General features: G+C 43.3%; 2 protein-coding genes across 9 annotated transcripts in view; one reads left to right on the forward strand and one right to left on the reverse strand.

Moving 5' to 3' along the window:
- Nucleotides 1-629: 629 nt before the first annotated feature.
- On the forward strand, nucleotides 630-20673 carry NSRP1 (nuclear speckle splicing regulatory protein 1). Of its 3 annotated transcripts, none has more exons than XM_053366551.1 (7): nucleotides 630-749; nucleotides 3341-3422; nucleotides 11527-11583; nucleotides 14925-15056; nucleotides 15649-15856; nucleotides 16641-16749; nucleotides 19051-20673. In XM_053366551.1, exons 1-7 carry the CDS (start codon nucleotides 730-732, stop codon nucleotides 19988-19990), a joined length of 1548 nt encoding a protein of 515 aa, XP_053222526.1. In that variant the 5' UTR covers nucleotides 630-729; the 3' UTR covers nucleotides 19991-20673. The 3 variants fall into 3 exon arrangements, with proteins under 3 accessions (XP_053222526.1, XP_053222528.1, XP_053222527.1); XM_053366553.1 differs by lacking the exon at nucleotides 630-749 and adding an exon at nucleotides 827-942; XM_053366552.1 differs by lacking the exon at nucleotides 630-749 and adding an exon at nucleotides 1091-1116.
- A 1803-nt stretch (nucleotides 20674-22476) lies between these two features.
- Nucleotides 22477-27097, reverse strand: part of SLC6A4 (solute carrier family 6 member 4) — a 36353-nt gene continuing 31732 nt past the window's right edge. For all 6 annotated transcript variants that reach the window (XM_053366545.1, XM_053366547.1, XM_053366549.1 and 3 more), the window contains 2 exons: nucleotides 26175-26342; nucleotides 22477-24557 (listed from right to left, as the gene is read on the reverse strand). In XM_053366545.1, coding sequence (XP_053222520.1) covers nucleotides 24483-24557; nucleotides 26175-26342 — 243 coding nt within the window. In that variant the 3' untranslated portion in view covers nucleotides 22477-24482. The remainder of the gene's footprint in view (nucleotides 24558-26174; nucleotides 26343-27097) is intronic.

Consider the following 27097-nt stretch of genomic DNA (forward strand, 5'->3'; position numbering starts at 1 on the left):
TTAAGTAACGGACCAATCACGTCGGTTCTACCCCCCTAATAAAAGTCCTGCCCCCCCACAAAAATCCTGACTAACCCCATGCCCAGATCTGTGACATTGCCCATGACCAAGAGACTCTGAAGCATGGCCAGATTTAGGTTTGATGAGGCCCGAAGCGACTGAAGGGAATGGGACCCTTTATATGTCCATCTGTCCTCTGTCAACAACAAATGTCACTGTTTTTTGTGTTGAATATATGCTATATGGTAGTTTAAGGACCTAATAGGTATCTAAAGCCATTTGCACTTAAGAAATAGGAGCCTACACAACACAAAACACTGTTACTGTATGTAGGTTTTCTTTCATTCATTTTTTATCTTATGTTTTGGAAATGCACATCCAGTTTTTTCCCCTTTAATTTTTTTTGGGGGCCCCCCCTAAGCCATAGCTTCTTTAGCTTATACAGTAACTCCAGCACTGCTCTGAGGTGGTAATATTTTAAAGAACGAATAAGCTAGGGGGGAAATTATATTGATAAAGAGACCCTGAAGCGGTAATAATAACAATAATTGGGGGAATTAAGCGAGTGTGTGGGAATAAACATTGGCGAATCTGGGGCGGCGTCGAATCCGCAGTTGCCGAGCGAGAGGCTGAGGCGAGAAAAAGAGGCGGGAAAGAGCAACTCGGCGGCGGCGGCGGCTGCCCTCCGCCCCTCCCTCCCTCGCCCCGCCCTCGCGCTGCGTCGCCAAGATGGCGGCTCCGAGCAAGCAGTGAGTGTGGGGGAGGGGAGGCGAAGGGGCCGCGGAGCTGAGGGGGAACCAGGATGGGGTTTGGGTTTGGGGTTGGGGTGGAGAAGGAGCCAAAGGGAAGGAGCCGCGGGGTCGGGGTGGGAATCGGGGCAGGAAAAGGCAGGGGCGGCGTGGAGGAGAAACGGAGCCGGGAGAGGGGAAACCCCCGGCCTGGGTCCGTGTGCGTCGAAACTGACAAGACCCAGGAAGGGACCGAGGCGGTTTTATTTTATTTTCCGAGGAGGGGGCACCACCTGCCGGGAGGGAGGCCAAGGCGGCAGTGAGGTCGTGGTGGGGGCTGGGGGGGGGCATGAGGAGGAGGAAAGTAGGGCCGGAAGATGGGGCTGAGGTGATTTCGGGGTGGCTGAGAGAGAGGAGGACTGAGGCGATTTTTCGGGGAGGGCGAGGCGGGTCTGATCCAGAGACTTGGAGGTGAAGTGGGGCTTTGGGGGGAAACCAAGAGGAACAAGGCTCCCCTCCCAATTATTTATCATTCTTTACTGCATTTCCGTTGCACGTTTCCCTCCCAAGTTGCTCAAGGTGGTGAACAATAATTAACAATAATTAGGCTGAGCAGCAATGGCCTGGTGGGGGGTTCAAACTGTGGTCGCCCCCAGATGTTGGTCTGACCCCCTAACTCAGCCTTTCTCAGCCCCACACGTCCTTGCACTACAGCTCCCATCATCCCTGACCGCTAGTCATGCTGGCTAGGAATGATGGGAGTTGTAGTCCAACATGGTTGAGGGACCCAAGGTTGAGAAAGGCTACTCTGACCACTATGCCACACTGTGTGTGATTTCCTCCCTGAACCCAAGACTCAACCCTACAGGAGCCTGGGTTGCACTGTGTTATTTATTTATTTATTTATTGCATTTATATCCCACCTTTCTCTCCCACCTCAAGGTGGTGTACATGATTCTATGTGCCTTTCCACTTAAATCCCGTGAGGCAGGTTAGGCTGAAATACAGTGACTGGCCAAAGATCACCCAGCGAGCTTCTTTGGTGGAGTGGAGATTTGACTGTGTCTCTCCTAGGCCTAGTCTTGACACTTTTAACTCAGGCTTTCGCCCACCTGGTGCCCTCCAGCCCCAGCCTTGTACTGGTGTGATGGGTTGGGCTGATGGGAGTCCAAAACATCTACACTCTGCAGTGTGGCAAGTTTGGGAATGTGACTTTAACCACTATGTCACACTGCTGCTAGTTGGGGAAAAGAAGCCGCCTCCTCCATTAATGGCGGTTCTTAAAAGTACTTTATTTATTATTTTTGATGCAAGCACTTAAACTGCAGTTGGCAAGCACTGTTTTAAAAGAAGCATCTTTCTCTGACACAGAGGAGATGATGCCTCTTCCCAAATGGCACCTGTTGTAACTCTTGCGGGTTCTCTAAAAACAGAGATGCTTCTGACCCACTTGTATGCTTTTTCCTTCAAAAATACTGTTTTATTCACTTCATTACTTTGATCTAATAATTTTTTTTGGGTATTTTTATTAAAAACAGTTATAGCCTTTTGTGGCACTCTCAGTGTGGCTAAAACATTAACTCAATATAAGAATATGAAAATAATGTAAAGAGAAGAAAAATAAATTATTAGGAGCAGATACAAGAATCCAGATTACTTGACCCAGTATGAATGCCCAACATATTTTGGTTTGATTTATAAAAGCAGAAAGAACATTCACCATGTCTCCTTGCCTAATTTCCTTAATTGAATGGCATCATGTTTTACATAATTACAAACATAACAAAAGTAATCATAATAAATAAAACATATAAGAAGTGTTGTTGTTGTTTAGTCGTTTAGTCGTGTCCGACTCTTCGTGACCCCATGGACCAGAGCACGCCAGGCACTTCTGTCTACTACTGCCTCCCGCAGTTTGATCAAACTCATGCTGGTAGCTTCAAGAACACCATCCAACCATCTCATCCTCTGTCGTTCCCTTCTCCTTGTGCCCTCCATCTTTCCCAACATCAGGGTCTTTTCCAGGGAGTCTTCTCTTCTCATGAGGTGGCCAAAGTCTTGGAGCCTCAGCTTCACGATCTGTCCTTCCAGTGAGCACTCAGGGCTGATTTCCTTAAGAATGGAGAGGTTTGATCTTCTTGCAGTCCATGGGACTCTCAAGAGTCTCCTCCAGCACCATAATTCAAAAGCATCAATTCTTTGGTGATCAGCCTTCTTTATGGTCCAGCTCTCACTTCCATACATCACTACTGGGAAAACCATAGCTTTAACTATACGGACCTTTGTTGGCAAGGTGATGTCTCTACTTTTTAAGATGCTGTCTAGGTTTAAGAAGTACATGACCAAATTGAACAATTTCTGTATAACTCATAAGATTTAAAAAATAAAGATGCAAAAAATTAACATAAACAACAGCCACAATTCTCCAGCCCAAGAGTCTGTTCAGCAGCCTCAGCTTTGGTAGCTGCAGTCAGTCAGTCAAGGCCCTGTTTTCCATGCTGTCAGCGAAGCTAGTGCTGTTTTGTGTTTCTTCTTTACATTTCAGACTTTGCTGAAAAATACGTTACTAAGACTACTGAACATATATTCAATATTCATTTTTCTCTCCACAGATATGGACTTATATTTCCCAAGAAAGCGCAGCAGAAAACCTTTGTCAAACATGCAGTGTTTATGGATGACTCAGATGACGAGGTTAGTTTTTTGTTGTGCTTTGTTTCATTTATTATGTTTGTAAGAGGACAAAGTCCAATATATACACGGAGGCTTCCTATGCCGTTTTCAAATATCCAGTTAAAACTAAATTTAAATTTATTTATTTAAGCTAACTAAAATACAGGTTCAAAACCACTGTAGCAGCAGATCAGTAAATCAGCCTAGTATTCTGCCAAGCATCCTGGGAGTAATTCGATTTGAACTCAGTTGCGACCTACTTTTGGGTAGACCTGCATAGCTATATGCTGTTGAACATCCTAGCCAGCCTGCTGAATTCTTTCTGAATGAGGAAGGATTTATCTACCGCCTTAAAGGCCTTTAAAAAAGTGGGCTATTCAGGTGTCTCTTGGGATGGAGTTCCATAAAGACAAATTACAAGTACTGTAGAGAGAAGATGCTACTCCTTGCTTCTGTCAGACGAATCTGAGAAAGCATTTGGCTCAGAAGTCTCATCTGACAATGTGATCCCAGTATACACAGGGAATATGGGCATACCTTATAAGTTAACTTTAAAATAACCCCCCATAGTATAAATTGTTTTTCCAGTAGAGGGTGCTGTATGCCATAGAACCATCATTTAAGTATCTGTTTCTATTATTCTTTGTGAGAAAATTATTTGCAAGCAGTGTGGAAGGACTATGTAGTCTATAAATAGGCTTAGTTCTCATAGATGAAGGATCAGTATTGCTGCTTTCAGGATGTTTCACAACCCGGGTTCTTATCAATACATTGAAGATACTTTGATCTTAGGAGCAGGAATAGTAATTTAAATTCAATGGAAAACGGGACACTTGGTATCACTCACTCTGGAATACATCTATAATTAAGAATATTACACATAGAATCAAAGAATTGTAAGTTGGAATGGACCCTGTGGGTCATCTAGTCTAACCCCCTGCAATACAGGAATCCTGCATACAGCCATCCCTGAGTGGGTTTGAACTACCAACCTTCTGGTTAACAGCTAGATTCACTGACAAATCTCCCTTTGTATAATTGGAGATTTCAATAGGGACTAGAACATCCAGGCACTTTTTATATGATTTGGCAGTCTTTTATGACATATACAGCAGAGCCATCATTTTCAAAACTAACTTTTCTACAAGCCTGGCAAATCTCAAACGATACTTGATAATCAGATAACAATGAAAGTTTTTACTTAGGCTTTGTTATTTTAACCCATGTGCAACTGTACTCATTCTGCGTGCCAATTTTATAGTTTTGTTTTTCATCTTCTAAGTTTTATCTCTTAGACTGTTTTAAATACATTATACAATAAAAAACTTTACAAAAATATGTTAAAGATACAGGTGCCATAATTTAAACTTTGGATTGGTTTATAGCAATTCACATTATAATACAGAAGAAGTCAATTAGTGCTGTATATATAAAAAGCCAGTTACTGGATTTGGTTTGCTTTGTCACATTTAGGTGTGACGTAGAAGAGCCTTGGAGCAGGACTGTAACTCAACAATAGAGCACATGTGTTGCTTGCAGAAGGTCTCAGGTTCAATCTCCAGCATTTTGAATTAGGTCTGGGAAAGACCTGTGTCAGCAGTATTGAGCTAGATGGACCAACGATCTAATTCAGGTTGAAGCAACTCCCTATCGCATAGAAACAAAACCCAGGGCAAAGCTATAAGGATGGGATGTTCTCTGATCCCTATGGCTGTTCTGAATCATTGGCCCAAAGGAGGGCTCATGAGAGTAGGCGGATGCAGGAATACCAAAGAAGGATGTCAACAGCAGCAGAATGGCCAATTCTAGTGCGTTATTAAAGAAGGCATAGACTTACAGCAAAGTAGCATGCCAGTTCATCTAGGCTTTGCAGACGCAGGACAGATACCGCAACAAGGAGATGGCTTGTTTGCACCCAAGCAAACATGCATATGTTCTTTATACTAATAAATATAATAAATAAATAAAATATACACAAAGCAGCATACATCATTTCACCTAACTAGATGAAGGCATAGGTGGCAAATTCCCAAATCTTACAGATAGTTCCCCTTCCTGGGCTTAGCCCAGCGTCCAAAGCCCACTGATAAGGATAGCATCAAAGTAAGCCAATTAGCTTATATCAAAGCAAGTGAGCTCATTGCTAAAACGACTATCAAATATTTGTGGGGTTATCTTGACTACCAAGATGGCGTTTTTAGCAAAGCTTCTGGAACAGTTCACCTTTGGTTCAACACAATGGGTAAAAGGAAACAAGCTGTTTCTTTGGGACCCTCAGGGGTACCCCCGACCTTTCCCCTGGGTTTTCAACTTTCATTTAAAAATAAATGAAGTCACTAGCTCTTTTAATGATGCCGATCTGAAGAAAAATCAGCTGGCAATATTCTTAGTTGCTAAACTTTATAACATTAAGCCCAGTAGACAAATTGTTTAGAGTTTTCTCATTGACATTCAGTGCCCTCCCAGAGTATCCTTAGGTTCCCCACTTTCCCCCTGTACACTCTATTTCTGCTCTTGCCCACGCCTGATCTTCTCTTAACTAATGAGAAATAGGCAATGATTTACTAACTTCTAGTCTAATGTACTATTTAAAGAGAAGAAAAATATGCATCATCACTGGTTTTAATGGGTGGTTGACAATTGGCTTTTCACACACACACACACACAATTTGATTATGATTTTTTCAAACAGGTTCTCTCATCTGTAAATAGAGTGTACAGAGGAGAATGATAGCCTCTTTATATTGTCCCTTTGATCTGGCATGGCGGGTGATGGGGGGGAAGCATCTTACAGAACTCCCCATGTTATTTCACAGCCCACAAAGTAGGTAATAAATCCAGCGACTGCCTTTATCATCAACCAAAAAATAAGATCATTTTTAAAAAACAAAATTACTTTATTAGTTTAGTAATAATTTTAGGCCTTTCCGAGATAAGGAGCTGCGTTTGGGAGGGGTTTCATTTCCTGGCTGCTTCCATATCAGCAAAAACTACGCCTTGCGTGTCTGAAGATGGTGTATTTATAACTGAACTCTAATAAAGTCCATGCCAGCAAACCTGCACACCTGACTTGGCCATGGTGATCATATATTAGATAGAAAACTTTTGTTCCGTTAAAAAAATGTTACTATGCATATTTCATTAAGATTTTCTTTGCTGTATTGAGAGGTTGTTTAATCTTTCTCTTATAATTTCCAAGTTATACAGCGAAGTGAATGTGTATGAGTATGCATGGAGAACAGGACTAGTTTTAGGACTGATGCTGTATTAGGCATAAAGGAGGTAAAATAATGTTCTGGGTTTTTAATTTTTTAAAATTATTTATTTGGTGCTATCAGCATGTCTGTTGCTTTCTGTAAGCTCCATGGAGTTTTCTTTTACATTCAAGAAGTGTATGAATTATTTGAAAGATATATTTACGTAGTACAAGAGGGCAGATACTTGTCTCAAGGAGCTTCCAGACTAAAATTTGACACAGAGGAAACAAAGGAGGAATGGGAAGGAAATGTAGGCAGGGGGTACTTAGAGAGATGGAAAAAGTGAGCGTTAAGGAAAGTTTCAATGGAAGTTAGAGATAGAACTTCACTCAGGTGGTCACAGAGGCAGTTCCAATCTTAATGTGCAGCAAGAGGTAAATGCTGAAGAAGCAGAAGGACTTAGCCATCTGCAGTTGGTGAAAAATGGGGTTTTGTAGAACTCTGGAGCAGGGCACCCCTCTTCCTCTTCTCTGCAGCCTCAGTGGGTGTCAGGAGTCTGTTGCTTCAAACCCTGTTTAGTCAAACAAGAAAAGGTAGTACAGTGTCCCGTTTGCAGTTTTATAGTTCTACAAGTTAAAAGGAGCTCATTGAATGCTATCATTCACAAAGAATGCTGTGAACATTTTGTGACAAACCTTGTGCTTCTGATGCTAAATATATTGTTAACTAGTAATAAAAGCAATATGTGGAGTTTCACCCACACACTTAAGACAGAGTTTAACTCTTAAAAAAGAAAAGAAAGATCAAGAGTTATTAAAGCCTGCTGCTCTGTGTAGCTTTAATGGAAGAGAGGTCAGCATATCCAATATTTCTGTGAACCTTCATTTCCTTCACTCTAATCCAGAAGCCAACACACACCTTGATGTGTTGCCAATCTGTTTCATGTGACAGTTGAATCCAAAATGGTCTGTTTGGTCCAGCCACTCTGACTGAGACTACAATGATAAGTGATATATAAATAGTTGAAATACTTTTTAAAAATGTGCAGTCCAGAACAACCCTATAATATCTTTTTTTTATCTGATCCACAAGATAAAGAGGGAGTGATGCTCTTCATCCATTCTAGCTGCTTTATAGGCAGGGGTAAGAGCTTGTGAAGCTGTTGGAGCACTTTATAAATCTTATTTTAAAAGGGTACTTTGTGTCAAGAAGAAAAAAACAGTTTGGCAGCCTAAGAGAAGGCTGTACCAGGTGTAGCAAAAGCATGAAAGAAGGATTGAAATAAAAGAGGAATAATGAAAATGGATAGAATAAAGTAAAAATTTAAAAGATTTGCAATATGGGGAACAAACTCTGCAGTTCTCGTTGTGTTTCAGTTATTTTCCCTTTAGGGAGCAACACATTTCCTGGTGTTTTTAGTGCAGGGTTAAGAGAGTTTTCCCTTTCAGAAAATATTATATTATAAGTTCAAGCTTTGTGTCTCCAAAGAATACCATGTTTGGGGGCAAACAGAAATCCCATGCCAGATTGCTGACTTCGTAAGGTTCTTTAATAAACGACCTGTTGATAAGTAGAAATAATACAAAAGAACAGGAAGTTCCCATCTATCAATCCTCTCAGCACAACAGGAAATTGTCACCCATAAAGCTCTGGAAGAGGTGTTTGTGCTGGCGCTGTTTTCCTTAAACTTCTTGGCGCGCTGTGCAAACAAATGACAGGTGGACCGCTTTAGAATTTTATGTACTGAAATTGAGGCCTCTATATTACTTTTATTGTTTGCATAATCTCCAGACACTAGTACACTTAACCGCCTACAGGCAGGTCTGGGGAAAACTATTGTGAATTTTAAATATTTTGATGGAGAGAAATGACTTATGCATGAAGAACAGACCAATTTCATGAAAATGTTGGACAAAATATGTCAGTTATTTTGAGTTGAAATATAATTAGCTAAGTCCCTCAGGTTGAAGACATATTTTCTGAGCCAATTAATGCACGATGGGGTGAGCTCCCGTTGTTTAGTCCCAGCTCCTGCCCACCTAGCAGTTCGAAAGCACGTCAAAGTGCAAGTAGATAAATAGGTACCGCTCCGGCGGGAAGGTAAACGGTGTTTCCGTGCGCTGCTCTGGTTTGCCAGAAGCGGCTTAGTCATGCTGGCCACATGACCTGGAATCTGTCTGCGGACAAACGTGGTTCCCTCGGCTTATAGAGCGAGATGAGCGCCGTAACCCCAGAGTCGTCCGCGACTGGACCTAATGGTCAGGGGTACCTTTACCTTTACCTTTATCTTCTGCATGCATGGCCAACCTTCCTTCAGAGCCAGTAAGCAATGTTTCTTAATCGGTCATGGATAGGGCAATCAGCATCTTCCAAAGGTCAGTTGATCTATGCTTCCTGTGTAGTGCTTTTGATACATTGTCCAGCTGAATTAGTCCCAAACCTGTTTCTTCATGATAAAAGAATGACATATAGACTGACCGTGGCCGGGTTTATTAATGCAGCTATGGCTATGGTGGATGAACACCAAAGGTCTATCTAGTCTAGTATTCTCCCTCCAGCAGCAGCCTGCCAGGTGCCATTGCGGAGTTCAGAAGTGAAAGCTCTCCTCTTCTTTTACAGCACTTGGTATTTGGTTCTAGGTGCCTTCTTACAGGGGCATACAAAGAGTTCTTCATTGTAGCCACTCCTATCATAGAATCGTAAAGTTGGAAAGGACCCCAAGGGTCTTTTAGTGCAACCCCCTGTAATGTGAAGCTTCAGGTGAGCAGTCCTGGATTCAGCACCACAGTACATTGGCATAAAAGAGTTGTTCAAACATTTGCTTGGTACTTCAAGGAGGTAGGAAAGCAGCATACATGAATGCAGTTCACCACCTAGAGAACCTTTATTGTTGATAGTTCAGTTCTGTGTCAGAAACAAGAAAAATGGCACATGGCACTTCTGCGAGAGCAAATTAATATTCAAGTCAATTTGAATTTGCTGTGTGTCATGGTGAGTCAGCTTTCTTCATCCCACTTGGACATCAATGTATAAGAATAAAATAAAAAATTACCTGCTGCTTGTTTTCCATTTGCTTTTTTTTTAGTATTATGAAGTGCTGGTGACAAAAGTTCTTCCACTTGTAAGAAAAGCTGATGTTCAGTATGAGTCATGGCAGGATTGGAAAACTACGATAGCTGCCAAAATGTTAAAAAAGATATTTTTCATGTTCCCCTGTCACCTGGTGGAGGGAAAGGAATATTTGATTGCTAATGCTCTATAAACAAGTGGTCTTTGTAATTACATTTGTTCAGCAAACACAGGGAGTTGCAGATCTATGTAGAATTAGGAAATGTGAAGAAGAGATCTGGTGTGCTTCACTTTATTGGGAATAAGGAAACTGCATTCTGAACTAAGTTAGCAGGGCTGTTTCCATTGCTGTTCTTAATACACTGCTTCCTAGTGTGATGTTCTTCTCCCCGCATAACATGCTTTGGAGGTGGGTGGGTGGGTGTGGTATCCTACTTACAAAATAACCACTTTGTGATTACTGAATTGCTCTTTACATCTTCAGAGCAGGCTTAGGTAACTGAGTTAGAGATGTTTGGTGCTAGGTGAGCTCTGACAACAGCCCAACACATCCCCGTGGAGTTGGAGCCCTATATGGTGCCTACAGCATCTGCCACAATCCACATGAAGGGCCCAGCCAGTGTCCTGCCTTGCCTTGCCTTTCTGCTGCTGCCTCTCAGCAAGAGCAACATCTTCTCCAGCTGCAGCTGAGATCTGGCCCAGGTCTATTTCACAGCCAGCCCCGATCCCAGGCTGAGTTTCTCAATTTTTAATGTAGTAATGTACGCGGGTGGCGCTGTGGGTAAAAGCCTCAGCGCCTAGGGCTTGCCGATCGAAAGGTCAGCGGTTCGAATCCCCGTGGCAGGGTGCGCTCCCGTTGCTCGGTCCCAGCGCCTGCCAACCTAGCAGTTCGAAAGCACCCCCGGGTGCAAGTAGATAAATAGGGACCGCTTACTAGCGGGAAGGTAAACGGCGTTTCCGTGTGCGGCTCTGGCTCGCCAGAGCAGCGATGTCACGCTGGCCACGTGACCCGGAAGTGTCTCCGGACAGCGCTGGCCCCCGGCCTCTTGAGTGAGATGGGCACACAACCCTAGAGTCTGTCAAGACTGGCCCGTATGGGCAGGGGTACCTTTAATGTACCTGCATCATAAGCTGTAATATAGTACGATGCTTAACAAAGGGAAAAACAACAGTTTGAACATAAATATTTTACTAAAACAGTATAAGGGAGCTTTCTGTGTTCCTAATCCTAAGAGTACCTGGACCAACCCAGCCAGATGGGTTGGGCATAAATACAGTGGAACCTTGGTTGTCAAACATAAGCTGTTCCGCAAGACGGTTCGACAACCGAGGCGCAAAGGGCAGTTGGCAAAGTCAATTGAGAAAACTGAATAAAATGCAGCAGAAGCTGTTAAATGTCCAAAAAACGTTCAAAATGGAAGCAATTACTTTGGGGTTCTCAGCGTTCGGAAACCGAGGTACCACTGTGATAAAATTATTATTATAACCATGTTTATTCTTAAGTCCCACCGTCTTCATTGGGACTTAATATGTTATCAGCGTGCAGATGGCTATGTTGACCACATAGCTCTTCTCAATACAGTACTTTATGGACAAAGAAAATTATATTAGTTGGCGGATGCCGATGACAGTGTTTCTCTACTGATGACCTTCCATATTTATTTGCTTTTAAGCTGTTTTGAAAATGTAGCAAACTTGTATTGGCCTTCAACATGGTCATATTAATACTGGAAGTCAGTCTCTCTGGGGGCATACTCCCAGGCAAGTGTTCTTAGGACTGCAACCTTATTTATTTTTTAAACTATTGTAGGCTATACAAAACAAAAATAGCATATTTATATGTATATTTTTTTCTTCAGTCTTCTGTGGGTGAGAGCCTTCAACGAGAAGCCTTGAAAAAGCAAGCAATGAAACAAGTAAGTTGGCAATATGTGTACACACACACATCTTGCTCCTTGGTTTCTGGTCTCATTATACAAATATATATATGGTGGTGGTTGTTATACTGATATCAGTGTATATGGCAATTTGCCCTGAAATGTATAGAAAGAGAGAATGCTCTCTCCTGAGGAACATGCCACCTAAATTAGAACAGGGTAAGGCCAGTAAAGGGACGCGGGTGGCGCTGTGGGTAAAACCTCAGTGCCTAGGGCTTGCCGATCGCATGGTCGGCGGTTCAAATCCCCGCGGCGGGGTGAGCTCCCGTCTTTCGGTCCCAGCTCCTGCCCACCCAGCAGTTCGAAAGCACCCTTAAGTGCAAGTAGATAAATAGGTACCGCTTTCTAGCGGGAAGGTAAACGGCGTTTCCGTGTGCTGCGCTGGTGCTGGCTCACCAGAGCAGCTTCGTCACGCTGGCCACGTGACCCGGAAGTGTCTCTGGACAGCGCTGGCCCCCAGCCTCTTAAGTGAGATGGGCACGCAACCCTAGAGTCGGACACGACTGGCCCGTACGGGCAGGGGTACCTTTACCTTTAAGGCCAGTAACCATGACAGCATGCTCCATCTTAAAATCTGACTTTCCACTCTCATGCATTGAGGTAATGCTAGTGTTTCCGCCCCAACCCTCCAGTAAGATTTTAGTAAAGCCTTCAATGTAACAACTTGCCTGGTAGCCATAGGCAATCAGTAATTCCATTCAGGTAAGTAAGCAATCTAGTAGAGGAGAGACAGATCACTCTTGTCTCTCCTCCACAAATCTGCTTGGTAGAAAGCACTTTTTTTTTTACTAGCCTGCCAAGAGGCTGGCAGACCGCAGTTTCATGTTTGTTGCAGAGGAGCGTGTTCTACAGCCTGCATTGAAATGCAGTCTAGCTTTTTAGCCAACAGTAGAAAAGAAATCCAGACCAGCCACTTTGGTAGGCTTATTTACCTGGCTGTCCTACACCAGTGCAAATGTTTAGAAATAGGAGGTTAACACTGGCACCTGACAAGGCTAATGGTTTTCCTATAGGGCTGTCAACCAGTATATTTCACCAAGTTTTGGCAGCAAGTGTTAAAAAAATTAGAGTGGCAGCTGTTCTTCTTTTCATAATAGTTTTTTAAAAAAGATTATATTCGTGTAATGTATAAATGAATTATTGGATTATTTTATGTGATTCATCCTCATAATTTTACACACCAGCCCTGTCCTCTTGGCACTCGGTTTTGGAACTGCAACACTTTCCTTATTAACAATGACATAATTTATATCAAAGCTTGAATTTTTAGTTTCCATGACTGTGTTTGCGTAATAAACAGTTCCGCTTTTATACAACTCTATTTTTCTTGGGTTTATTTTGGCTATGTCAAGTTGTTACAGAAAAACAACCCTGCTGCAAGCCTTGAAGCAGGTTGCCATATATCTACTCATAGTTTACAATGCACCATTAAACGTGGAGACTAATTTAGCATCCACACTGTAAAAACCACCAGGAGAGGCAAATTCCTTCTCTGACATCAAATATAGGACTCCTTGACTGACTACTTGTGTAACTTTTGTTTCAGAATGAAAGTCTTAATACTATGAGAAAACAAAAGGAACTTGTCCACTGTTTAGATTTCCACCACACTTGGCTAAATTGTGATAGAGAGAAAACACATGGAGCCAATAATTTTTTCTATAATAGAAATACTGACCTTTGGGTTACATAAACACAGAAGATGGTTTTGCAGATTATGATGAGTATGAGAGAAAACATCTCTGTGGTTTGCACCTAGTGGAAACATTCATGGCCCCTTGGTTTCCTGTAGGGAAGGGAGAAGGCTTACTCAATTGCTCCCTGGGGCTTCTGGGCAAGGTGGTAGAGTTAACTTAGACTCACACTTGGGTTTGCTACTGGGAAGATGGGAATGTTATAGACTAGGCATGCCCAAGAGGTGGATCGCGATCTACTGGTAGATCATGGGGAGTTCCTGGTTGATCTCTGGCCCCTCAGCGATCTCCTTACAAAAAAACAAAAAACAACCCACAATTTTGGCTTCCTAAAAAACCCTCCACAACTTTGGGTAGATCACTGCCAGTCTTTTTACGACAATGGGTAGATCACTGCCAGTTTTTTTATACTGTGAATAGATTGCATACTATTGGGAGTTGGATGTCCCTGTTATAGACCTTACCTGTGTGTGCGTAAAAATGAACACATACTTCTCTGTATATATAATCAATCATAGTGTTTCTTTGGCCAGGGAGACAAAGTAGGTTACAATAACCATGAAGATTGTTCTCATTTTGCTCAGGCACTAACCATGATCTCTGGGTTAGCATTTTGTCCAACCCGCAGAATGTGGTTTGTTGATAGGAGAGAACAAACCATGGTGCAACATTGTGGTTTTTTTAGAGTGAAACAAACTGTGATCCTTGGATGTAACTCTAAGCCAGGCAAGAGTGTTTGTTACTGCTGCTGTCTAGAGGAGAGGAGCAAAGTGGGAACTTCTGTTTTTTTTTTGGTAAACCATAGTTTGCCATTAGGGAAGCGGGTGGCGCTGTGGGTTAAACCACAGAGCCTAGGACTTGCCGATCAGAAGGTCGGTGGTTCGAATCCCCATGGCGGGGTGAGCTCCTGTTGCTCGGTCCCTGCTCCTGCCAACCTAGCAGTTCGAAAGCACATGAAAGTGCAAGTAGATAAATAGGTACTGCTCCGGCAGGAAGGTAAACGGCGTTTCCGTGCGCTGCTCTGGTTTGCCAGAAGCGGCTTAGTCCTGCTGGCCACATGACCCGGAAGCTGTACGCCGGCTCCCTCGGCCAATAAAGCGAGATGAGCGCCGCAACCCCAGAGTCAGTCATGACTGGACCTAATGGTCAGGGGTCTCTTTACCTTTACCTTTAGTTTGCCATGATGGACTAACGCTACCATTGTATCAGCTTTCTATTCCAGTGGCTGTCTGTCTCTGTCTTATGTTTTTTCTGGCCCAAAGTCAGAGAGCACATCCTCAACACAGGTAAATAGTCATGTGCTGCATTTCCAGTCAGAGACACAGGGCCACATGATGGGGCTGTTATTTTGGCTTTAAGATTCTAGCACAAACTTCCAGAATGGAGCAGTGAGGGGTGAATAAACAGCACAGGTCTTTGGAAGCAGAAGCTTGGCAGCAAGGAGGAGAAGACTTCTCTTGTATAACCATCTGGAAGGCTGCACTAGCGCCTTAAATGTTTTTAATAAAAGTCTCTTGTTTGCAGCTTCTGTCTTAACTGAGATAATTATAGATAATACATTGCTGGACTAGCTTCCTGGAAGACTCTAATGAAAATACCATAACCTTTCTTTCCTTCCTTTTAAAGACCAAGCTTGAGATCCAGAGGGCACTGGCGGAAGACTCCACAGTGTATGAATATGACAATATTTACGACGACATACAGCAAAAGAAGGCAGAAAGTCATGCCAGCGCACTTGCAGGGAAAGGGGAAAAAAAGGTCCATACCTGGAAATGAGTATGATGTCTGTCTTTGCCTCTCTACACTAGGGATGTTTGGGGCGGTGAAGACCTCCAGCTGTGGGTGGGAAGAGGCCAAGAGGGATGTGAAGCCACTGAGGGGAAGGGAATCAAAGGTTAACACTCCCTGCACATCATGGAAAATTCAGGAGTGGGATCTGCTGATGCTGCTATTTATCATTCAAGTGACACTTTTTTATTCTTACAAACTGCATCACCTCTTTCAAGTTTACCTTCAACTGTCATGTGGGATGGGCCCCTATTCCTACTTCAAAAATGGAGAACTGAGGGCTAAAAAGTAGAGAACTGAGAATTATCTTTTGCAAGCCTTGGGGTTTAAGTGTAGCATCACAAGTAGGATTGGTGGCAAGCACAGATTTCACCTGGCTACTGATACCAAGCAGATTTTGTGGGCCTCTGCTCAATAACTTTGCCTTGGTACTGATGACAGCTCAGAAGGGCAGCAGTAGCTTCTGTAAAATGTATGCCACAATATTCACAGCATCTTCGATTTATTTGCCACAGGTAATCTCAGTCTTCTTCCATTTCTTCATTGCTGTTTGTCTTTGCAGCCCAAGTACATCCAAAATATTCTCAAGGCGGCTGAGCTAAGGAAGAAGGAGCAGGAAAAGAGAATGGAGAAGAAGATTCAGAAAGAACGTGAACTGGAAGGTGGCGCGTTTGATGACAAAGAAGCCTTTGTAACATCGGCCTACAAGAAGAAACTGCAAGAAAGAGCTGAGGAGGAGGAAAGAGAGAAGAGGGAGGCAGCAATTGAGGGTGAGGAAGATGACCAGGGTGCTGATAGATTGCTCTCATGGGTGTTAGGAACCAAATTGTCAAGACTCTGAACTCACAGTAGCCTAAATGACCTTTAAGTAGGAATCATCTGGCAGATTTGGTTGTGTTCCTTTACACATTGTCTCCTTGAGGAGGTGTCAAGATGGGAAGTCTTTTTGTTCCCGGCTTGTTCCTTTGGTTTGGGATAATGTGCGGCTTGTGAAGTAAGCGGGGGGGAGAGAGACATTTGCTTAAAGAAAACTTGGGTTTGTATGGAAATCTCCCCTCTTCAAAGCAAACACTTAGCCACTGTACAGCACTGTATCACAATATCATTTTCACAGCACAAGAAGTGTATGTGGTTTTTAAGAATTGCCATATTGGGTTTCTTTTTTGGACTGCATGTATGCATACCAGTGATCAGCAGTTGGATTATTCTGAAATGCCCCCTTCATGTCTCTTTGAAGAGGGAACCACAGCTGCTTATACTCCCTAGTGCTCAAGAGATGGGAGATAGGTGGCACTTGATGAGACCCTCAAACTCCATCCGTGCTGCATCCCCAGTTTTAGCCACACCATTCTCTCCTCAATAACTTTCTAAAAACAGTAGCTAAGGAGGCTGTTCCCCACCATCACTGCCCCTATAATCTGAGTACTGTGTACAACCCCTGCTTTGTTCCAGATATCCCAGGCAATGTGGGAAATTGCAATGAAGCTTTTTCTCCCAGCTGCTCTATTGATAAATAATGATAATTCCTAATTTTATGTCCTTCCCTTTTTTCAGCATGTCTGGATGTGACCAAGCAGAAGGATCTCAGTGGCTTTTACAGGCACCTGCTAAACCAGGCAGTGGGGGAAGAGGAGATGCCCAAATGCAGCCTTCGGGAGGCCAGGTAAGGTTGAAATGCAGAAAAATCAGCTTCTCTGGCAGTCGCAGTTTCAGCATCTCCTTGATGGCTTTGAGCTCAATAGAGCCAGAGTTTCGTCCCAGTTAGCAATCCTCAGCTCAGAATGGAGAGTTTCATTCTAACCAGTGTGTGCATGGTGTTTGATAACCATAAAGAAGGGACTGAATTTTTGCTCCACTCTTGGGTGGGATGGCAGTCAGAGGTCAAGTGGGTGCCTCCTCTCTCTCTGGATGAATGAAGAAAGGTTTCCTTACAGATGATGTGATGTGAGTATAGTGGGGAGCAGCCTAGGCTGGCTTATTGGCATCAAGCCAAGACATCTGTGACCTGCAAGGTGATCCTTTAATAATAACATATGGAGGGTAATTAAACTACTGTTCTCTTTCACCGGGGTGGCAGTGTGGCTTTGGGATGTTACCAGGGAGACATGGAAGGCTGTCTCCTTCCTGTTTTTGTACACATTTTTAATTGCATGATGCTATACTTCTTCCCATTTGCGTCTGTTTTTATTGTTCATTTTGTGCTCTCTTTTAGTTGTTTTTAAATGTTTCATATTTGCTCTGTGCATCACTGTGGTTGCCTTTTGTTTCTTTTTATACAAAAAAAGAAATTAACGTGTTTTTTAAACAAAGGGAGAAGTTTTTTCAGACACAGGTAGAGTCCATAATACATTCTAGAAGAAAACCAGCTATAAAATCTGACACCTTAGCATGTTTCTTAATGTCCCCTGACAAACAGTCTCTCTGTGTGTGCATGTGTCCTTTTCCAAGCAAGCTATAGAAACAGCAGTGCCACTAGTGACTTACAGATCTCAGGCTGGCTTTACCTTCCCTTAGCCAAAGTCCACTCTTAATTTGAAAGGCAGGTTCAAAATCATCACCATCATCATTATTATTTGCATTTATTAATCACTTACTACATAAATTGTCTTAAAGTGACTTAGAATTACATAAGCTTTTACCCAGTTGATGTATATGTGGCAGAATTTTGCTTTTCTGGGTGAAGAATCTGGATTGCTTGGACAGGTAATTTTAGTGAAGTAAACAGTGTGGGTTATATCCTTAAATATTAGCTTCCTTATTAACTACCCAAGACTGAAACATTGTAACTTCCCTGGTCCTATCAGTTTGATAGCTATAATTATACTCTCGGCTGTTACCACCTTGTTTTGTCTTGTGTTAATCTTTCCAGAAGAGGAATATCTCTTGAATGTATGTATAGAAACATGATAAGGCTGTACTGATCAGCAAAATACAAATGTCTCATAATGTTACAGATGCTGTCACTGGGGCATTTGGAGCATATCTGTCACTAAAGAGAATGTCATCTCATTTTCCCTCTTTGGGGGACTATTTTGCAATAGTGTAGTCATCCTTTATAAGGAAGTAGTATTCTCCTTTTCTGGTAAACGGAAAATCTTGCAGCTCTTGTTTCATTAATACTAATAAATGTTCACAGCTTATTTGTGCTAATTTGGAGATAATCCAAAGCCCGAGTCATATTTACGGGTGTTAAAGTGCTTGCCAGTCAAAGCTTACAACATGGATTGAGAATCATTGGGCCTGAACCCTACTCCAGTATGTGATGAGATCACGTGATGTGAACCAAACAAGTTCAGGTATAGATGACAGAAAAACAGGTGGTGATAAATACTGCCTGAAAGCGTGTTCCTGTTATGCCTCATGGCTTTGCCAACCATTCATTACAGATGGCAGCTGTGATGACTGCTACATGTTCTGCCCATCACTTCCAGTAGGCAAAATGAGTGCACACCAGAGTGAGTTTTGTCTGATTCCACTTGCAGTCTGTAGTGAGGGACAACTGATAAGGAACCCATATTAATATGAATCCCTCCAACTAGGATTGCTGTTGGTACCTTGTTTAACACAAATCAGGAGCTGAACATTTGATACACACATTCTGTTGAGGGATGAATATTTAGCCATGCATGCCACATGTTTCAATTATGCATTGTTAGTTTCAAGTAGCAGCCAGAAAGTTTTTTTTTGGAAGCATCCAAAAACACGGCATTAAAATAATGGCCAGCACTATTTATTGTCCCCAGTGCCTGGTGTTCAGAGGTGGATCCTCTCTAGGATCATGGAGTTTCTGTTTATTGTTGTGAAATAAATGCGGTAAACTTGCAGTTTTCTACAAATTCCTGACAACATGAAAACATGCTTTTCTTAGAAATGTGGTTGTATGCTTTGGAGGATAAGATATGATGCTAGGTTGTTCTGAATTGGCAGGGAGTGAATTTTATTTTGTGTCTTAAAAAAAATGTAGGATAAAGGAAGAAGAACCCAGTGGGAATTCCTGCGACTCCAAGCAAATAAGCAAAAACCTGGATGAGAGGACAAGTTCCCACATTCCTCTAAAAGCAGAAGATAACCCAGATGCAGACAGTGACTTGGAAATGGATACTAGTGATGAGGAGAACAGTGCTAAAGCACACACCAACAGCGGAACTGGCAACAAAAAGGAGAGTAGGCAAGGCCACTCTGACCGGAGTGGGGAGAGTTCCAGGCATCACAGGAGCCGAAGGGACTCAAGGTCATCCAGTGAGGAGAGAAGCTGCCATCAAAAGGTGCCTTCAAGTCATCCAGAGAAAGAGGAGGGCGGGGGAAGGAAGGAAAAAAGTGGGCAGCACAGGGAAAAGGAACGTGAGAGAAGACACAGACACCATGAAAAAGAGGAGCGCTCTAGACCCGAGAACCATCATAGGAGACGGGAAGAACAGGATGAGAAGCAGAGGAGAAAAGACAGGAAAGAGAGGGATGATTATGATAGAGATCTGAAGACATGGAGAGACAGAGAGGAAAGGTATTCTGAGTGGGAACAGCAAGAGAAAGAGAGGCACAGAGAGAGGCACAGGGACAGGGAAAGGGAAAGGGACAAAGGGGCACAGGAACACAAAGAGGAGAAGCAGCAGCAGCAGCAGCAAGAAAGGAAAAGTAGTAGCCCTGGGCCCTTGGCGAAAGATTGCCATCGGGCTCCAGAAAGTGATAGTAGGGAAGAAAACCCCCCCAACTCTGAGAGATCATTAGAATTGAAGCACAGGACTTCAGGGGTGGGAGCAGAGGAAGCAGAGAAACCTCCAGAGAGCCAGAGCAAATTTGCAAAGCGTAGTAACGAGGAGACAGTGATGTCAGCAAGAGACCGCTACCTGGCTCGGCAGATTGCCCGTGTGGGCACCAAGTCTTACATAGAAAAAGAAGAGGATTAGGTTTCATTTCAGGAGGAGCATATGAGGAAGGTGACACGTGCTTATCGCTGGTGGGAATACCAAGGCAGGAGGGAATTGTACACAGGAATTGAAGTACAGTAGCTTCAGGCCATTCATTTTAAGAGGATTTTTAAAAAGGGTATCCTTTTCTGCAGGAGAAATGGATAGAGAGGTATGACTTTTGGACACAGAGTGTATAGCTTGATATGGGTCTGTTCACACTGACAATCTGCACCTCAGTACCTGCTTATGCTCTGTCTTTTCAGTGCAGTGAGCTCCAGCCTGTGGCTAATAGCCTCACAGAGGTTTCCTTTAGATCATGAGCGGGGAGCCTGTGGCTCTCCAGATATTGCTGGGCTACAGCTCCCATCACCCTTGGTCCTGTTGGCTGCTGGGGATTGGAGCCCAACAACAGCTGGGGGGCCACAGCGTCCTCATCCTTGCTCTAGAGCTTGCTGTCCAGCCACAGGTACTAGGGGAAAATAAGTGTGAAAACCAAACTTAATGAGGAATACAAATAAGCCCAGAAGCAAAAAATATTATTGTTTTGTTTTATTTTTAAAAAAAACACCACCACCACCGCTTAGTTCCACAGTGAACTTAAATGTGGGGAGTCTTTGTTTGGAGTTTTGTTAATTCTTCTGTGCAGAAACATTGAAATAAAATGAAAGATGTGAATCTTACGCCGCCCTTGACACTGTTTTGTGTTTGTGTTACTTCTTAGTCGCACCCTTCAAGCATGATAAAGTGACATATACGTAAGGGGGAGAGAGAGTCAGCAGTGCTAGTCATATGCTTGGCAGGGGAAGTTCCTCACACACAGGCTGTTGTGTGAAGGCTCTCTGGATCAGGTCCTGTGTGTTATAAGACGCCAAGGTTTTACAAAGCTGTCATAAAAGACACTCCTACCTTTAGCTTGGCAAAGTGAGAACTTTGGCAGAGGGAATGTTTTCATAATATATTTTCAACAAAACCCTTGGAAGCACTCGTCCTTCTTACCTCACCTCCCGGTAACCTCCTCTTCTAACAGTGATGCATCAGCACCAAATTATTTTGGAAGTTTGAAGTTAAAAAAAGAAGAAGAAAAATTCAGATCACTATTGTTACATTTACTACGCTGCTTACGATTGAGAAATCAGTTTTGGGGATTATTAACTCCCTCAGTTGCTACGGCCCTACAGTGCAGGTTTGAGGGCGTTTGGGGTATTGTGTGCTGTCGTTTACCTTGCTGAATTAAGTCTTAATTTCTTGCAAGCCTTTTGTTTTGAAGCATCATGTGTTTTTTATCCTGTGTCCTGGGAAGCCACCGGGAAGGAAGTTTGTATCTTGCTGTTGTTATGGAGACCATAGTGATGGTGTCTTTGCCAACTCCAGAAATAGAGATGTGCTTTCCTAGGGCTTTGCGAGCGTGTTTTCTCTCTCCCCCTCTTTCCCTCTTCTGAGTTTTTAAGGAGGGAAACAACAAGGACCGTGTCACTGATAACGTCACAGGATTGTATTTCTGTTTAGATTTCGGCAAACACCAGTTCTTAGTTGTGCCTGATCTGTCTTAGGCACTAATGAGCTTTTTCTACCTCTAGGGTTTTTACTTGGTGCATTTTTTCAATAAACTTTAAAAGAGGCAAACTATCTTACAAATGTAGCGAGTTTGCTAAAATAAGGTCCAATGCAGTTGTGTTTTCCTGCCTTCCAGCATAATTTATAGACTGATCTTTCTGTATTTTATGTGTTGTGAGCCACTTTTTTATAGCTTATGAAAGGGTAGATGATGGTGATTTAATGTGTTTATATTGTGCGTTTCTTCCAGGTTGGGATTCAAGGCGGCTTACAGCATTTAAAAAGCATTCTTTTAAAATACAAAGTAATAAAAACAAACTGGTTGAAAACAATAGTTGAAATACAATAACGCACGTTTAGAACCAACTTTAAAATATCAGTTGTCCTGACAGACCAGTTATCAACATCTTCTGCACCTAGCTTTCAAAGGTCTGTTGAAATAGGAAGGTCTTAGCCTGCTGGCAGAAAAAAGGAGGGAGCCAGTCAAACCTCTCTTGGGAGAGAATTCCACAATACAGAGGAACTACAGAAAAGGCTATGCAACTCCACTAGGAGGAAAGGTTACAATATTTGGGGCTTTTTAATTAAGAAAAAATGTGAGTAAGGGGTGATGGTGGACATGACAGAGGTGTATAAAATTATATGTGGTGTGGAGAAAGCGGATAGAAGCTCCCCCCCCCTTCATAATACTAGAACCTAGTAACGCAGGGATGGGCAATATGTGACCCTATAGATACTGTTGGACTCGATTCCCATCAGCCCATGCCAGCAAGGACAAAGGATAGAGATGATAGTGATTGTAGTCCAGCAACACATGAAGGGCCACAAGTTCCCTATTTCTGATCTACATCAACTCACTCATTTTGATGAAGATGTTTTCCTGCCAGAAATATTTTAATTTTAATAAATTGATTCCTACCAGACAGAGGGGTGATACAACTGTCATTTTATTATGATATTAAATTTATTACAGTAACAGTTTACATCGCAAGGCACATACTGATGACATACAATCCAGCTTGGGACATTCAATATAACCAAAGCAGCAGCAGCATAAATTAATACAGGCGCATTTATATACAAGTTAAGAGAGGAATGCTTTAGTTTTGTAAAATAAAACTCCAGTTTTAATTTCTCCATACAAAAAGGTAAACATGGTCCCAATTCACACAGTTGCCTAAATAAGCGCCCAAGCCAACCTCTAGCGCAGGTCCCACTTGTTTTAATGTGGCCTGTGCAGCAGAAACACTTGGTGGGTTACTTCCATGTACCAGAAATTGATTTAATACTGTTTTCTTTGGAACAATTAATGACTCCGTGGGTAGGTGTGTTCAGAACAGCAGCATCTGTCAAAAGGCCTAATAAATTGTAATCTCGGCACCGTGTGTGTTTAGTGTAGCTCAGTCTTCCAGCTAGTTACACCTGTTGTTTTTGCAACAGCAGTAAACATACAAGTTTAGTGCCTCTGCCAGCTTTCTAAGTTTGGAGTTCAGCGCTCATAAAAGAGGCTTTCAAAAGTGAGAGCCTCACTTGTCACTGCCTTCCATGTCTCCTGATGCAGAGCTGCAGTGGAGCACAGCTCCTATAGAGTGGTTGCATATAATGAACAGCTCTGTGCCCACTCCATAAAAAACAAAAAAAAACCCAGGTAGGACACTTCTTAAGAAGTAGTCCTCTATGTGTGGCTACACTAGGCTATGGGAATATTTGCTCCCTGAATGCATTAGACTGCTATAACAAGCACATAGCGCTATAGGTAAAAAGATATACCTGTATGGTGGCAAAAATGCATTCCTGTACACTTGCACCTGGAGTGGTGGCTGGGTGAACAGCTGGGGGAGCAATGCAGGTGGTGAACCCCAGCATATATTTGAACACCAATGTAGTGTGGCAAGGTGACGATTTAACAGTCTTCTGAAATGTCTTGCAGCAGGTGGCAGTGAGCAGACCACTCCACCCCACAGCCAGCACTGGATGGTTTCACCACCTCAGCTGAGATTGAGCCCCTTCTTAGGACCAGGTACAGAATTAGCAGAGTCATGTGGTGCAGTTGTTGCAGGCCTGTACCACTTCGGTGTAGGTTTCATGTCTGAATGCTCTTCCATTTATCTAAAGCACATAATTCCCTACATATAGATAGCTTATTAGATAAAAGGGTCTTTCTTTCTCTTCTGATAGGCTATTTTTTGGAGATAACTAGTGGGGTCCCCCCCAAAAAAAATCTTTACAGGTAGATACACTTTCCTTCCTTCCTTCTGCAGCAAGTCTAGCAGAACTCCAGAAGACCCGCAGTTCTATACAAGCTCAACACTTGCACAGGGGGGTTCAGTAATGTCTCTCTTCCAGGTGTTGAACAGAGGCCCCATTCAAACCATGAAACTTTGTCTGCATATTAATTTTGTAAAATGCATTGGGTTGGGCTGGGTGAGTTCCCATATTTCTTCAGCTAGGTTGAAAACAGTGAGGTCCCTAGAAGCATATACAACAGGTTCTATTACAGAGGATCACATTGAGAGTGATAACAGGTGTGTTGGCACAGACAGATGAGTTCTAAATATAATCCTAAATCGCGACAGTTGTCCTGACAAGAGGCTTGAGTAAACCATGCATGCATTCAGATGGCCCCTTGCCCCACCCACCGTGGATGGAGTAACGGATACTCATTCACACTTGAGCGCATCCTCATGTTTCCAAAACAAAAAAACCAGTGCAGTGAATCGAAACTCAGAGGAGAGCCTGGTGCTAAGGAGTGCAGCCAGTCTTTAGTTTCAGACAATCGGCGGCCTTAATCTTTTGTCACCACACTTCTGCCTCTTGTCACAAACACACTTCTCAGTGGAAATTCAGTTCTTTGGGAAGGAGCTTCAAAGCAACAAGAGAGTCAAGGAGCTAATGAAGCCCCCTCCCCCCCCCCACACCTCCCACTAACAGCTGTTTAGGCAGCATTCATACAGATGTCACCAAAGGGAATCTCTGTGGCTGTTTCTGGAGTAATGCTTTTTAGAATACGCTGTGGAGGAAGGAGAAAAGAGACAGAATGTTAGGGAGATAGCAGGAAACTGGTTTCAGGGGAGACAAGAGCATATCCAAGGAGCAAAGGGTGCCACCGGCTGAGGCTGGTCCCCTTGGGGAAATCGGGCACTGCCCCACCAACCTCGGTCTGTTCTCAGCCAGCCTTCTTAAAACCAGTCCAGGGGATGGAGCTGCCTGACAGCTTCCTCATCCTCCTCAGTCTCAGTATTGCCCCTCGTAGAACTCAGGGAGGAGGGCGACAAAGTAAGAGTTAGTTGCCTCTGCCTGCAATTGGCTCTGGCTGCACCTACTGCTGGGCTCCCTGCCTTCCAGTCCCAGTGGGCACCAGCCACCACTAAGGGCACAAGAACAGGAATTTACAGAGCAAATAGCTCCAGGTGACTGATGCCGTGAGCCAGACTTTTTCTATATTGGCCCATGTATCCAAGATCAACCATATTTTTTTCTGTTTTGGCTGTTTTACGCACAACTAAGTTTTCTTCTCAGAGTTGACACATTGAAAATAATGGACCAAGGTTAGTCATGCCCATTAATTTCAAGGAGTCTGTTCTTGAGTATGATTCTCATAGGATACAATTCCTGTGCTTGCCATATGATAGATGTTCAGAGTCATAACAGGTGATGCTAGAATATCCCACCAGGCAGGGCAAGAACTAAAAGATGATGTCGGAAAATGCCCAGACGAAGCACTGAGCTTGCCATGAATGTTTCTTCGATGCCGGCTGTGCTGAGAAGGGTTACTCCTTCAACTCAATCCACAGGCAGGGGCACATTGCTCAGTGCAGTCCTATAAGTTTCCACTGGAGGAAACCCCACCCCCTTTCAGTTTATAATCAAGCACGGACAATGTGCCCCGGTCTACATCGCTTATCTTTAAAACTCACTAACTGTAAAGACACAGTTTTTCAAAAGAAAAGATGAGGACGTTGTAGAGGAGCCTTCATTGACTTGGTACCCTCCACCTGTTGTTGGACTGCAGTTCCCATCATCCCTGACCACCAGCCATCTTGGCTGGGTCTCATAGGAGCAACAACATCTGGGGGGCAGCAGGTTGGTGAAGACTGAGATATAGAGTTGGATCTAGAGCAGAGCTTTCCAAACTGTGTGTCGCGACACATTAGTGTGCTGGCTGCAGTGCGTAGCACAAATGTTCCATGTGCTCCTCCTGGGTTTGCTAGTAAAAATGAATTACATTGGTACCTCGGGTTAAGTACTTAATTCGTTTCGGAGGTCTGTACTTAACCTGAAACTGTTCTTAACCCGAAGCACCACTTTAGCTAATGGGGCCTCCGGCTGCCGCCGCGCCGCCGGAGCACGATTTCTGTTCTCATCCTGAAGTAAAGTTCTTAACCCGAGGTACTATTTCTGGGTTAGCGGAGTCTGTAACCTGAAACGTCTGTAACCCGCGGTACCACTGTACTGTGTCGCGAATTGATACATGTCTGAAAAGTGTGTCCCCAACATGAAAAGTTTGGAAAGCTCTGATATAGAGGGTTCACCCCAAGGACTTAGCCTTAGCTATGGAGGAGTGGATACTGGACTAGATGCACCATTGGTCCGATCCAGAAGTCAGGCTCTTCTTACGGTCACCTACCTCTTTAAGTGTCCCTGGTGTGGTTGCCAACCGATAGACTATGTAGGTGGGAATGCAAATGAAGGACGAGGTCCCAATACAGTAGCCCAACACCACAGTCCAGTAAGGATAAGTATAGTCGAAGAGGCGGAGTTCAGGAGGACTCGACATGAAGCTGCAAATGATAAACTGGAGAAAAGCCAAACATTTAACGCACAGGAAATGGGGCTCTGGCAGAGGGAGGCATCTCTACCATGAGATAGCAGATTGGGAGTTCCATTGAGAAGTCACCCATGGGTCTCAGCAATAAAACTGCTAGCACAGTTGTAAAGCTAAGCAGGGTCCGCTATGGTTTCAGATTGGATGGGGGACTACATGTTGAGATTCCTGCATTGTAGGGGGTTGAACTAGATGACCCTCGGGGGCCCTTCCAATTCTACTGTGATCTGACTGCAGGGGCACAAGCCCCACTGGAAGACGCAAGAGGCATGCAAATGTGACCATTTTTACCACTGTTCCCAGCATTCTGTTTTTTTTCAAGGGTTAGGAGAATAGGTATAGATCAGGCTGGCCTCCCTGCATTATTTTATTTTGAAATATTTATATGCCTCTTTTCTGGATAATGCCCATCTGAAGTGGCTTACAACAACACAAGGATTTCTTAGCCACTTTTTGCCATCAATTTTTGCCGCTAAACCTCTCCTTTCTTGCCAGATGTTGAGTGCTGACTTCACTGAAAAGGCTGGCAGAGTTAATTTAGGAATGGGATTAAGCCTTCATTTAAGAGTGCCAGAAATAGCTCTGCCAAAGCAGGGGCAGGGGCTCCTACTTTCGCCCTTTAATTTTAATCTTAATTTTTTGCAAAGGATGCCATCTACTTTTGTTGAACTTTATCTAGATGTCTCCTGAAGGTGTGAGTTAATTTTTATGCTCCTCCAACTCAC

The sequence above is a fragment of the Podarcis raffonei genome, chromosome 15 (assembly GCF_027172205.1).
Source record: "Podarcis raffonei isolate rPodRaf1 chromosome 15, rPodRaf1.pri, whole genome shotgun sequence".
Classification (NCBI taxonomy): Eukaryota; Metazoa; Chordata; class Lepidosauria; order Squamata; family Lacertidae; genus Podarcis; species Podarcis raffonei.

Coding starts and splice junctions, on each gene's coding strand:
- NSRP1 (XM_053366551.1), top strand. CDS start 730: ATGGCGGCTCCGAGCAAGCA. Junction 750..3,340: donor ATGGCGGCTCCGAGCAAGCA/GTGAGTGTGGGG, acceptor TTCTCTCCACAG/ATATGGACTTATATTTCCCA. Junction 11,584..14,924: donor AAAAGCAAGCAATGAAACAA/GTAAGTTGGCAA, acceptor TTCCTTTTAAAG/ACCAAGCTTGAGATCCAGAG.